Source organism: Neofelis nebulosa, chromosome 2, assembly GCF_028018385.1.
Source record: "Neofelis nebulosa isolate mNeoNeb1 chromosome 2, mNeoNeb1.pri, whole genome shotgun sequence".
Lineage (NCBI taxonomy): Eukaryota > Metazoa > Chordata > Mammalia > Carnivora > Felidae > Neofelis > Neofelis nebulosa.
In genome coordinates, this window is record NC_080783.1 from 52,418,430 (window position 1) to 52,431,820 (window position 13,391).

Sequence of the window (13,391 nt, forward strand, 5' to 3'; positions counted from 1 at the left end):
CCCGTGGGGCGGCTGCCAGGATTGCAGGGAGCACTTGGTCCAGCCTGGCCGCCGGTGTCGTGGACCCGCCTCTTCAGGCGGGTAACTTCGATGCCCCTTGAGTTTTAGCCCATCACTGATGATACAGACGGCGCAGGGGTAAATAATGAGACTAGGCTCTTAGGTGCATTCTTTTATCTTCCTCTGTGCTCTTCGTACACTGACGAGTGAACGCAGAAAAGCAAGACTCTCTACAGCTCTTCTCTTGGAAACTCAGTACAATTCACGTCACGCTTTCCGCAGCGGGTCAGAGCGCACACTCCCTCCCTTTTTCCCCCTTTCAGATTTGTGCTGGATGGGGAAGGGTGCATACACCGCCTTCCAGACACCGGTGATTTCGATAGAACCCTTTTCCCCTCTCCACAGCGTCCCCCCTCTGGTTCCCAGAGGCACCTAGCTTCAGCCTCTCAACCCTGACACTGTTTGCAAACTCAAGGGGCTTTTAAAGCGACTGCCTTTAAATAAGCAATCCAAGTTCGACAAATTCAGTTCAGGGGGCTACAGGTCTGGGAGGGATAGGGGTTTAGTTAAGGGAGGATTAGAGATGAAGCTGGTGGCGAAGGAATGGAAAAGATGTAATATATAATGTATGATTCTAAACATGCCTTGGTGGGAACGAGTAAATAAAGAATCGCCATTTAAACACAAATATGGCTCCCTCAGAATTAGTCTGGAATCTCTGGTCTTTGCCTGACATGCAAGGTGGAGGTGAAGACTCATCAAGTCAGAGTCTTTGAGGTCTGGAGGAGTCATGGCCATTAACCCTTTCCAAAAAGAGGAGAGAGAAGAAATATTTAACATAGGCCCATTGCGTCCTCCCATTGAAAAGGCTTGTCTGAATCAAGTACCTATTTACAGGCCTAAGAGTGGGGAGTGCCAGCCTGTGGCACGGAACAAGAGGCATTGGATGAGGGCATCCTTTGCAACAATCCAATGGCCTTGGTTAAAAGGCAGAATCCAAGCATCAGAGGAATACCCCAGCTTTCACATCGAGAGCTCTAAGGCCAAAGGAGCCAAGGCCTGAGTGCGTGGACTAGCTTGCGCCGAGGACAAGGACCTCTGCGGGGAGGGAGGTTGATGTGTTGAGGGGTCTCCAGGGACAGAGGCAGCTGAAGGTGAGGGCACGCCAGGTTGCATGTATGGTGAGGTAGAGTGACAGGTACTGTAGAGGCTGGGAGTGAGTGATCCAGGTAAAGAGGCTAGAGGACTAGCATCAAAGCCGAGTGCACAGATTAGGCCGTTTTTGTATGGCGTACGTTTTCTTAAGGGTTTGATGGAGAAGAGGAGAAGCCACCCTTTGGCGCCAATAAGCAAAGCGTCTGCCAAGCGGGGGAAACCAAGAGATGGACAACTAAGAGAGGGCAGAAAGTCTTGGTGCTCAGAAAGCCAATGTCTGGGCGCGGCATCCTACGGAGTCAGGACGCTTCACTGAGCGCCTCAGTCTCCAGGCTTCGGCCTCTTTCACCTCCGCCCTACTTCCCGCCCCTACGCAGGCCACTCACTCCGATCTAAACCCAGTCTACGTTAGCTTTCCCGCTCCCTTCCCTCAATTCCCCTCCCCCCCTTGCCCCCTCTCCCTTCTGCCGCCTGAAAGGGTTAATCTCTCCTGCGGGTAAAAACAGGTCCGCGGAGTCTCTAACTGGCGACAGATGGGCCACTTTCTTCTGGCCACAAAGGGGCCGGAATGGAGCGCTCCGCGGCATACAAATGGGCAGGTCACGTGGTTCCCGGCTCCTGGCTGGACCGGGAAGACCATATGGCGCATGCCGGGGAGGAAGGAGATGGGGCGGGGGTAGGGGTGGGGGAGAGGGGAGCTGGAGTTGGAGGAGGGTGGGAGAGGAGCGAGGCTGAAGGGGCGGGCGGAAGAGAGCGCTCAGCCTGGACGCGTGCGCAGACGCGGGACGCAGGGACCTGCTAGCCGCTCGGCTCCCGGGCCCCGCCTGCGCTCAGCATCACCAACCCGGCTATATAACCTGAGCGCCCGCGCGGCGGGGACACGAGGAATTCGCCCCACGCAGAAGGCACGGCATCCGGAGGCCCCAGGGTTATGAGACCATCACTCAGGACCTACTAACAACTGCAGGTAATTACAACCCTTTCGTTTTTGTTTGGGAATAAAAGCAGTAATTGAAGACCGGATGTACCTACACATATTCTGAATGTGTGCGTTTGCGAGCGCGTGTATGTGTATTGAAGCGGGCATTCCTCCCCTTGATTGCCCGCAAGTACTAACACATTTCGACTTGCCTTACTCAAATACCCACCGCAGGCTTTCTAAAAAAAAAAAAAAAGAAAAAGAAAAAGAAAAAGAAAAAGCAAAGAAAAAGAAAAAGAAAAAAAATGTGTTAGTGTTCTGGTTTTGAGGGGAAATTATAGGAGCTATTTTGAATTAAAAAAAAATAACGCACAGTAACTCTGATTATTTGCTAGTAGTGATTTCAAAGTCCTGAAAGCAAATAACTACTTCACTTTCTCACTTCTTCCAATAAGTAAAAAGAAAAAAAGAAAAGCCCTTGTTACCAGATGTGTTTTGTGTGCATGTATTTTGTGCGCATTGGAAGTGCCAAGTTATTTTTTCAGTGCATAAAAGGGACACGGATACCTTGGTACACACATCCTGAGAAATAATTGTGTTGAGAGATAGTTTAGTTGAGAAAGTGAAAAAAGGTGGAGAAAGGGAGAGGAACCAACTCCTGCTACCTGTTACTGCTCCAGAGGCAGCCAAGTCCCTAGCAGCCACTGCAGAAGCCAGAAATTCAGTTGTCTCACTAAAGGCTTTTTATTTTCTTTATTAGAAGCGGCAACTTCACTATTGCCAATCGCTGACCATTATAATTACCCAATCTTTTAAAAAGAGGTTTGAGGCGAACTTTGAAAAGCCCCAATAAAGAGCGGGCGGCTATTTCAATGGGCTGTTTATTAGAGAAGAGCCTTCCGCACCTGATCCCAAGCGCATGGAAGGGTGCTCTGTGCGGTGCCCCCAGCCCTGGCCATATAGCTAGTGCTTTTGTACAAGGTGGAAATTCAGCAGAGGGGTAGTGTTGGGAGGCGAGAAAAGAAAGCCGAGGGTGGCATGCAAGACCCCTGCCCACTTTTGTTGCCAAATGTTTCGTTGATGGTGAAATAATTTGATGGAAACTACTTTTTCTCCACCATGAATTTGCTCTTCAGTCTCCGGTTAGTATAATCGTCTTAAAAATCACTGCCACCGTGAGTAAATTACGTAATGTCTCTTAACTGTAATCGCTAAGTGCCAAGAAGCCAGGGAAGAGAAGGGAACAAACAGAATTGCAATTTTCAAAGTCATCATTTTTTGTGTGTGGATTGTGACTTTGAACTCATGCAGATAACCATGAAGTAGTGAAACATTTGCTCCTTTTCGTGTGTATCATCCTGCTACATAATCACCATAAACACACTTTTGCCAATCGTTAGAAAACATACACACAGGAGTGCACATACACATATATTTACTCTCTCCCCCACCTCCAGCCCTGCCCTGTCTCCTGTATGCCAGTGGGGCACACACACGCCATTATAAAACAAGCCATTTAACTTTTCCTTAGGGGCATCCATTTTGTAATGAGCTGGTACTTCTCTTCACATGGATTTCTATAAAGTTAGGTAGGGAGTGGTAGCTGAAGGCACAGGTAGTTCGTAAATGTAGCATTTTTCTCCTTTTCTTTCTGTTCCTCTCCCCCCCCCCCTGTTGAATGTAGGAAATTGAAACATGACCAAATCTTACAGCGAGAGCGGGCTGATGGGCGAGCCTCAGCCCCAGGGTCCTCCCAGCTGGACAGACGAATGTCTCAGTTCTCAGGACGAGGAGCACGAGGCAGACAAGAAGGAGGACGACCTCGAAGCCATGAACGCGGAAGAGGACTCACTTAGGAACGGGGGAGAGGAGGAGGACGAAGACGAAGATCTGGAAGAGGAGGAAGAAGAGGAAGAGGAGGACGACGATCAAAAGCCCAAGAGACGGGGCCCCAAAAAGAAGAAGATGACCAAGGCACGCCTGGAGCGTTTTAAGCTAAGGCGCATGAAGGCCAACGCCCGGGAGCGGAACCGCATGCACGGGCTAAACGCGGCTCTGGACAACCTGCGCAAGGTGGTGCCCTGCTATTCCAAGACGCAGAAGCTGTCCAAAATCGAGACGCTGCGCCTGGCCAAGAACTACATCTGGGCTCTGTCGGAGATCCTGCGTTCGGGCAAAAGCCCTGATCTGGTCTCCTTCGTACAGACTCTCTGCAAGGGCTTATCTCAGCCCACCACCAACCTGGTTGCCGGCTGCCTGCAGCTTAATCCTCGGACTTTTCTGCCTGAGCAGAACCAGGACATGCCTCCGCACCTGCCTACCGCCAGCGCTTCGTTCCCTGTGCACCCCTACTCTTACCAGTCGCCGGGGCTGCCCAGCCCGCCCTATGGTACCATGGACAGCTCCCATGTCTTCCACGTTAAGCCACCGCCGCACGCCTACAGCGCTGCTCTGGAGCCCTTCTTTGAAAGCCCCCTGACTGATTGCACCAGCCCTTCCTTTGACGGACCCCTCAGCCCGCCGCTCAGTATCAATGGCAACTTCTCTTTCAAACACGAACCGTCCGCCGAGTTTGAGAAAAATTATGCCTTTACCATGCACTATCCTGCAGCGACCTTGGCAGGGGCCCAAAGCCACGGATCAATCTTCTCGGGCGCCGCTGCCCCTCGCTGCGAGATCCCTATAGACAATATCATGTCTTTTGATAGCCATTCACATCATGAGCGAGTCATGAGTGCCCAGCTCAATGCCATCTTTCACGATTAGAGGCACGTCAGTTTCACCATCCCCGGGAAACGTACCCACTGTGCTTACAGTGACTGTGGTGTTTACAAAAGGCAGCCCTTTGGGTACTATTGCTGCAAAGTGCAAATACTCCAAGCTTCAAGTGATATATGTATTTATTGTCGTTACTGCCTTTGGAAGAAACAGGGGATCAAAGTTCCTGTTCACCTTATGTATTATTTTCTATAGCTCTTCTATTTTAAAAAAGTAATATGGTTAAAAAAAAACACCACAAATTTGGTGTAGCTGTTTTCAGATCATATTAATTATCTGATCGGGATAACAAAATCACAAGCAATAATTAGGATCTATGCAATTTTTAAACTAGTAACGGGCCAATTAAAATATATATAAATATATATTTTTCAACCAGCATTTTACTACTTGTTACCTTTCCCATGCTGAATTATTTTGTTGTGATTTTGTACAGAATTTTTAATGACTTTTTATAATGTGGATTTCCTATTTTAAAACCATGCAGCTTCATCAATTTTTATACATATCAGAAAGGTAGAATTATATCTAATTTATACAAAATAATTTAACTAATTTAAACCAGCAGAAAAGTGCTTAGAAAGTTATTGTGTTGCCTTAGCACTTCTTTCCTCTCTAATTGTAAAAAAAAAAAAAAAATTGCACAATTTGAGCAATTCATTTCACTTTAAAGTCTTTCCCTCTCCTTAAAAAAAAAAACCAGATCCACAACTCTTAAGAGGATGAAAAAAAAGAGATTTAGTCCCTATCAAAACATATCAATTCAATACATTACTTGCACAAGCTTGTATATACATATTATAAACAAATGCCAACATACCCTTCTTTAAATCAAAAGCTGCTTGACTATCACATACAATTTGCACTGTTTATTTTTAGTCTTTTACTCCTTTGCATTCCATGATTTTACAAAGAATCTGAAGCTATTGATGTTTCCAGAAAATATAAATGCATGATTTTATACATAGTCACACAAATGGTGGTTTGTCATATATTCATGTAATAAATCTGAGCCTAAATCTAATCAGGTTGTTAATGTTGGGATTTATACCTATTGTAGTCAATTAGTACAGTAGCTTAAATAAATTCAAACCATTTAATTCATAATTAGAACAATAGCTATTGCATGTAAAATGCAGTCCAGAATAAGTGCTGTTTGAGATGTGATACTGGTACCACTGGAATCGATCTGTACTGTAATCTTGTTTGTAATCCTGTATATTATGGTGTAATGCACAATTTAGAAAACACTCATCCAGTTGCAATAAACTAGTATTGAAAATCTGACCAATTGTTGCATTCCTTCTTAAAGTGATTTTTTAAAGTATAAATAATTCCTAAGCATAATAGATGCTTTATTCACTGAATTAAAACTAAATGCTATTTGTAGAATAAAATAAAAGTTTACTTTAGCATAGTCTCCAGTCTGTTGATCTTGTTTAGGGAGTCACCAGCTTTTGTAGATAATGAAAGAACCAACTCATATTTCATTACATGGAATATGAGGCTGGGGGGTGGGGTGGAGAGACAAACAGTTGGGTTTTCATTTTTCTTTGTTTTAAGTATCTTCACTTTCAGCTTTTTGGGTTTTATTCTTTTAAATGATTGTATTATGATTTTTCCTATTTTTTAAAAAGGGATATTTAGTTAATTATAACAAGGAGTTGCAAACAAGCGCCCTTAGTTTGTCTATATATTTAAAAATACATAAGAAAACTTTACCATTTTCTTAGTGCTTTATTATCTGTATATTTTCCCGAACTGAATTGAAAATCAGTACTATCACAGTACCATTGCACTTTGCAAACCAGCACTATACAATAGCAGCATGCAATATAGTACTGGATTGCAAACCAGGAATAACCCAAAAGAAAGTTAAATACCTTTAGAAAATGCCAGGAGGAAATGATTTAATTAATTTAAAGAATCCAAGAAGAAGTGGCACTTTGTAATTTTTTGATGAACATCCTGTGATGATTTCAAAATTGTTTTTCCAGGAGAAAATGATAGTGAGTTATTTGTGTTCAAGAACATACTATTTGTAGTATAATATATTATAGGATGATACAATTGTGTCCCTTCCCTTTTTTGGAACACTAAATACAACTCAGTGGAAAAACTTACAGATGACTCTGTCCATTGTTAAGTCCACTAAAAAAAAAAAAAAAAAAAAGTTTGGCATTTCTCTTCCTCTGGATGTACTGACTGACAGGAATGCTTCCTAGGGAATAACATTTTGGCACTTGTGCCCTGGCTCTACCATGGTGCTCTGATTACTGTCATTAGTAACTCCATTGTTCCTCCTCTGATTCGGATGCCACATTGGATGACTACCTCTCTTCCCAAGCTTGTTCCTTTAATCTCCTTCTCATTGGTGATTTAGGGGTTCCAGAAAGCTGACCTCATTTAGCAAACTGCTCCAGAAAAATGTGAGTAATCTAATGGACGGGAACAATTAGCCATACTAATAACATTGCCAATGGGGCTATGTCAAGCTGTGACAGTAGCAGTAAGGAATATTTCAACATTAAAAAATGTTTGAGTTCAATTTAAAATATATCATTTTAACATGTTTTCCATCAGCCTTCATCACATGACAGAAATACTTTTAAGTTAGTCTCAACTTTATCCAAAATGCAATAATCTCATTCCAAGTGAATCAGAGTTGTTATTTTGAAATCAAGCTGTTGCTTCTAGGATTGCTCTCACTGTTCTTACTTTATGAGACATAATACTGATATGATATCTGAACATTGTCAGCCTTCCAGCCTAGGAGACCATGAAGTGAACATTCAGATCTGATGTGATCTATTCAGCAGCTCAATTTCACCTATAATTAAAATTATACATCTTCATGCAAACCAAAATCTGTTGCTTTAGTAAACAGAAGAAATAGTTAGAGAATGCATTTTAAGGATTCCAGCTTTTAAGACTACAAGCAAGGAAATCTATACTGTGGATATATATATATATATATGTACATATTTGTATGTAAGGTAGAAATTCAGACTGTAAGTTAGGTTTTTTTTCCTTCAATTTTTCCTATATAACTTCATTCTAAAACATAAGGATTCTTTCAGTCAGTCAAGGAGTAACTCACATGCCACCATCTTTTATTCAAAGGCAGGCACAGATGTTCCTTCTGCAGGGGAGGTTTTAATTTATGAAAATGATATTGTTTATGCATGAATGAACTGAATGCACTCTGCATAACACACAGCACTTCCATCTGATCAGAGAAATACCACAGAACCAGTGCCAATGTCAGAAACATATTCTACAAATTTACTCACTTAAATGTTTAATGAATATTTGGAAGGCATTTTCAAACCACAAGAAACCTTTTCAATTATCTTTTTCTTTTCTTTTTGAATTGCTACCAATGTTTAAAAGAGACACGGTTTTTATAATTGGCTAATGCCTATATCTAAAGCTAGATAAGAAAAGAAAATATTTTACTAGGTGTAAAACCAGCCAAAAAGAAGAAACACTGGTGACTTTGGCTTCGTGGAAAAAAAAATGTTTTCTAGTGTTGCTTGTTATGAGTAACATTTAGGGTTTTATGTGTTCCTTCGTCTTGGGCAATTATTATTCCTATCAAATAAGATGCTTAGATCTACTTACTTAATGTGAAAATGTTCTAAAGAGTTATTTCCAGAAAAAAAAAATGGTGTTTAAAATCAGTAGACAATTTCATAGTGGGAAATGAAATTTAGCTAAATATTTTAACCAGTGCATAATTCCTTTTGAATAGAACACTGCATAACTTAGATTTCATTTACATTACCAACTGCATTCATAGAGTATGATCTATCTACTTTTAATCCAAAAAATACAGTTAAATGAAAATTAAAATGAAGGATCATAGTATCTTAAGAATATTTTGGTAATTTTAGGTTTCTAATATGGTACAGTAAAGTAACATTTGAAACAAATTGTAAATGTTCTAATGTATTAATCTTAAAAAACTCCCCGTGTTTTTACACTTGAAAGTCTATAATTCTTACAAAATTAATGCATTTCTGAAAGAAGCTAGCAATTACTAAAATGATATATGGATCATTAGCTAACAGTTTGAACTAAGCTATTTTAGTTCTATAATTAAACAAGAGATTCAAAGTGAAAATATCTATTAAACAGTTAATAAAACTAGGCTTCCAACATAAGCCGATTTTGTCCTAATGGGGATTGTAAAACAGTAAAGCTCTTCTTAAAGTACACTACAACCTCCTCTCTTCCCTTTTCATCTCACTCCACCATTCATTTCCTAAAAACTGTCTAAATAAAATCTTTAATTCCAGGGTCTGATAAAGAATAAAGGAGCCAATATAACATCTTGTGGAACACCAGGACTGAGAACTCTTGTTGCTACCATTGCACAGAGGCATTCTGGCGTCAGATACACAGTGATTTGTATGGTGGCATAATCATTGGCTCCTCGCCAGGCATTATGTTTCAGAGGACACTATTGTCAAGAACCATTCAACTAGAAATTTGTGCTGTATGCACTGAAAAGTTGAGATCATCTGCCTTCCCATGTCAGGAAGAATTTTGTGCTGGCAATTGACTCATAGACTCTTCACACACACTAACACTTGGTTCAATGACTCTGATGGAATTAGCTGGGTAACCAAACTAGTGGCATTGACAAGACAAGACCACAGCCTCTGGGGGACTTCTGTTTAAATTGCTGATTTTAAAATATCTTAAAATGCAGAGTATTATGTTAATGCTGGACTAAGCCTTCAGATACATTAAATGTGGATGTGGCCATTGAAACATTACTGTGCTATTTGCCTTGCTAATATAGAGGTAAGTGGGGAGTGACAATAATCATTTTTATAGATCCTCAGGTATAGAGCAATCCAAAGGGATGGATTCACTTGTAAAATAACATGTAGAGATAAGAGAATAAATTTTATCTCACATTGATGAGGCAACTTGGTAACTCATTTTGCTGTTAACAAGATTAAAAGCTAACCCTGCTTTAGGCTTTGATGTCTTAAAGACACATCTACAGAGGATGGCCTCACAGGCTTACTGGGTCAGTACTCTCTGCTCTTTATTAATTTACACATTTCATAACCAAAGCAGCCATATGTCTTATTTTACAGATGAATGACTGCAGGAACCTGGGATACCTAGATCCTTGCATTACTGGTTTCCTTTCTTCATTTAGGTTCTAGCGCAAACGCCGCTTCCCCAAATCCCCAGCTGAAGTATTCAATCACTTTCAATCTCACCAAAATCAAAATTATTTTGCCCATTCCCTTTTCCAGAGCATTTATCTGATGTTATCTTGCTTCCTTATTTGTTTTGTTTTTGTTAAATCATCTCTCTCCTGGTAGACCGTGGCTTCACAAGGACAGAAGCCTTGTCCCTTGTTTGTTGTTTCGCTGGTGCTTAGAAGACCTAGGAGATCCTGGATACGTATTAACATTACAAGAAAATCAAACCACACTACTCTAATGCCAAACCAATGTTATAAATCAGGTCAGTTGAGAGTGGGAGAGGACCACAAATGATGCTCAACTCAGTGAAAGTTATAAGCATTAATTCTAGAAAAAGAGAACAATTGAAATGAATTTCGTACTACATAGCACCAAACAGCCCTACCCCCACTCCGCTTTACGATAAAAGTCATGAGTTAGCAGTTCTTTCTTTTTGTTAACATCAATTTGTTAAGTATGATTTTGGAACTGTAATAAAAGAGGAACTAAAATGTTGTAGGCTCTTTTCAGACCCTGCTTTTTAAAAAAAATTCTTTAAGAGCTTGCATGCTACCTTTTTCCTTTGTGTTCATCATTCTTCCAGCAATTGTTCTTGTTCTTGTTGGTGTTACATAAAATTGTCCCGAACTTCCTTACCATCGTTGAAGAATTTAGATGACAGCAGACCAGAATCTAACCCATAAGTACTTTGTAGTCTAGCAATGAGTTTGAGAATTTGAGTAACCTTCAACAAATAAAAAGTAAAATAGGTTACCCGTAGGTAGATGATAGCGCGGAAGTAGAAATACACAATATAAAAGAGAGTACTGTATCATCACAATAGTTATTTGTTAAATTTATCTTCTTTCAAAGTATCAATTAGAACAGAAAAGTGGTTAAGTTTATGGGGAATGTATCGTCTTTGTCAACACAAATGAAAGAAGAACACAGAGTGGTTGTTTTTAGCAACATCAGGTATTCATCTTAGCACTGCACATAAATTATTAGGAGAGGTGTTTAGGGACCAGAAACATCAAAGGATCAGTATTCTTGAGAGGTGATTTTGTTTAAAATCACTGAAAATGAAAGGACAGCTAATGTTCTTTATAATCATTGTATTAATACACATCTTCGTGTTAATACACAGTGTGTGTTCCTGGTTGAGGTAAATGCTGCTGAATTACCTAACCTATAATTTCTACTTCACAATGTTCACTGTGTAAACCTAGCACATCACTATTATTTCTTTAGTGTTCTTTCTAAATGATGTCAGTTAGAAGATCATCCCCACTTTCGGTGACGTCAATGAAGGGGTATTACGATGCTTAAGAGACTGTTAATTCCTTACCGCTGGTGTCACTAACAATGGTAGGGCTAGTCTCCTCATAGTAGGGCATTATAAATTTATAATCTGTGGTAGGTTGCAGGTATGTGACCAAGAAATGTTCACATCCAAGACTAGAGAGGGTAATAAAGCATTTTAAAAAGGAGAGTTGGGCTAACATCACTTGTCATTGTTAGGTAACTGAATCAGCTTTACTCCAGACGATGATTAAATACACACCAAACAATAGTAACAAATGCATGCAAATTATAACTAGAAGATAAGTAGGGTTATTTATCAAAATGTTTCTTTACTGGAAGAATTTCCTAGTTAATAGAGGCAAGGCTGCTTATTATATACTTTTAAATTCCAACATGAGATTTTGGTTATAGAAACTCTATTTTAATGTTTCCTTTACTCTGGCTAGCATGTTAAAAATATTGAGGAAAGAGATCTTTTGCTTCCCAAGGTTTCATTTTTGCCTAATTAACAATAACACACTTATCTTAAAATACATTGCCAAGGAAAAAACACACACATATATAAAATATGCATGCATTTGTTATATATATATATATATATATATATATATATATATACATAAACATGTATATATACACAAACATGCATTTGATATATATATGTGTGTGTGTGTATATATATATATATATATATATATATATATACATATAGTACTGAGTTAAAGAGTCCCATCCCCCAATTCCCCAAAATTCATGTCCAGCCAGAAATTCAGAGTGTGATCTTATTTGGCAACAGTATCCAAGTAACACATCCTAATGTATAAGATGTAAATTAAGCTGAGGTCATACTGGATTCAAGTGGTCGTTATAAGAAGAGGACTGATGTCTTTATTAGAAGAGGATGGAACATGCAGGCAGAACACACAGGGAGAATGGAGATATAGGCAGAGATTGGACTGACATATCTATTCACCAAGATCTGCAAGAATTGTCAGCAGTCACCAGGAGCTAGAAGAGCGGCATGAAACAGATTTTCCCTCTGACTCCCCAAGAAGGAACCAACTCTGCAGACTCTTTAATTCTGGACCTTGGTCTTCAAAACTGTGAGCAATACATTTCTGTTATTTTAAAGCTCCCCAGTTTGTGGTCATTTGGTATAGCTACCCTAGGAAGCCAATACATATGCTAAAGTCTACAATAAACTCATGTTAAACATGCATAAATATGGGAGAGTTCATTTGAATTCTTGTGAGAATATTACCATGAAGTTTTAGTGACACAATACATAACTACTAGCTTATTTCAGTTAATACTAGGTTTGATATTTGAACAAGCTGACAAATAATAGCTATTTCATAAGCATCTGAATTATGTTAAAGTTTATTGGTTTTTATTCATGTGAATTATTAAACTGACATCTAGATTTAGTGAAGTGTGAATGGGCCTACTTAATAATCTAAGGATGATTTTGTTTAAAATTCTTGGCCTAGAATTTATAAATATATCTATATTTATAGAATTTAAAAATACAAACTGCCATTTATTCTTCATGTGAAAAATGCCATATTTATTCTATATGTGGGGGCAGCATGTATACTAATAGATGGACCTCTCAAAAGAAAAATGTAACATTTTCCCTGTTTTACAAACATTTAACATACAATTCTATGACATGCAAAATTACATAAAATATCTTTTTTTTTAATGTTTATTTATTTTTGAGAGACAGAGAGAGACCGAGTGCAAGCAGGGGAGGGGCAGAAAGAGGAGGCACAGAATCTGAAGCAGGCTCCAGGCTCTGAGCTGTCAGCACAGAGCCTGATGCGGGGCTTGAATCCACAAACTGCTAGATCATAACCTGAGGTGAAGCTGGACGCTTAACCAACTGAGCAACTCAGGTGCCCCACATAAAATATCTTTAATAATATGGTCCAAGTGAATTTAATTGCCATGACCTCTAAAAGTTCTATCTACCTGTTCCAGGTTATTTAGGGCCTGAGCCAATACTCTCCTTGTAAGCTTAA

General features: G+C 39.9%; 1 protein-coding gene across 1 annotated transcript; it reads left to right on the forward strand.

Moving 5' to 3' along the window:
- Positions 1-1,934: 1,934 nt before the first annotated feature.
- On the forward strand, positions 1,935-6,139 carry NEUROD1 (neuronal differentiation 1). Its single transcript, XM_058712368.1, has 2 exons — positions 1,935-2,122; positions 3,759-6,139. Exon 2 carries the CDS (start codon positions 3,770-3,772, stop codon positions 4,838-4,840), a length of 1,071 nt encoding a protein of 356 aa, XP_058568351.1. The 5' UTR covers positions 1,935-2,122; positions 3,759-3,769; the 3' UTR covers positions 4,841-6,139.
- The last annotated feature ends 7,252 nt before the right edge of the window (positions 6,140-13,391 follow it).

Bases quoted from the DNA above. Each gene is read 5' to 3' on its own strand.
- NEUROD1 (XM_058712368.1), top strand. From the start codon at position 3,770: ATGACCAAATCTTACAGCGAGAGCGGGCTGATGGGCGAGCCTCAGCCC.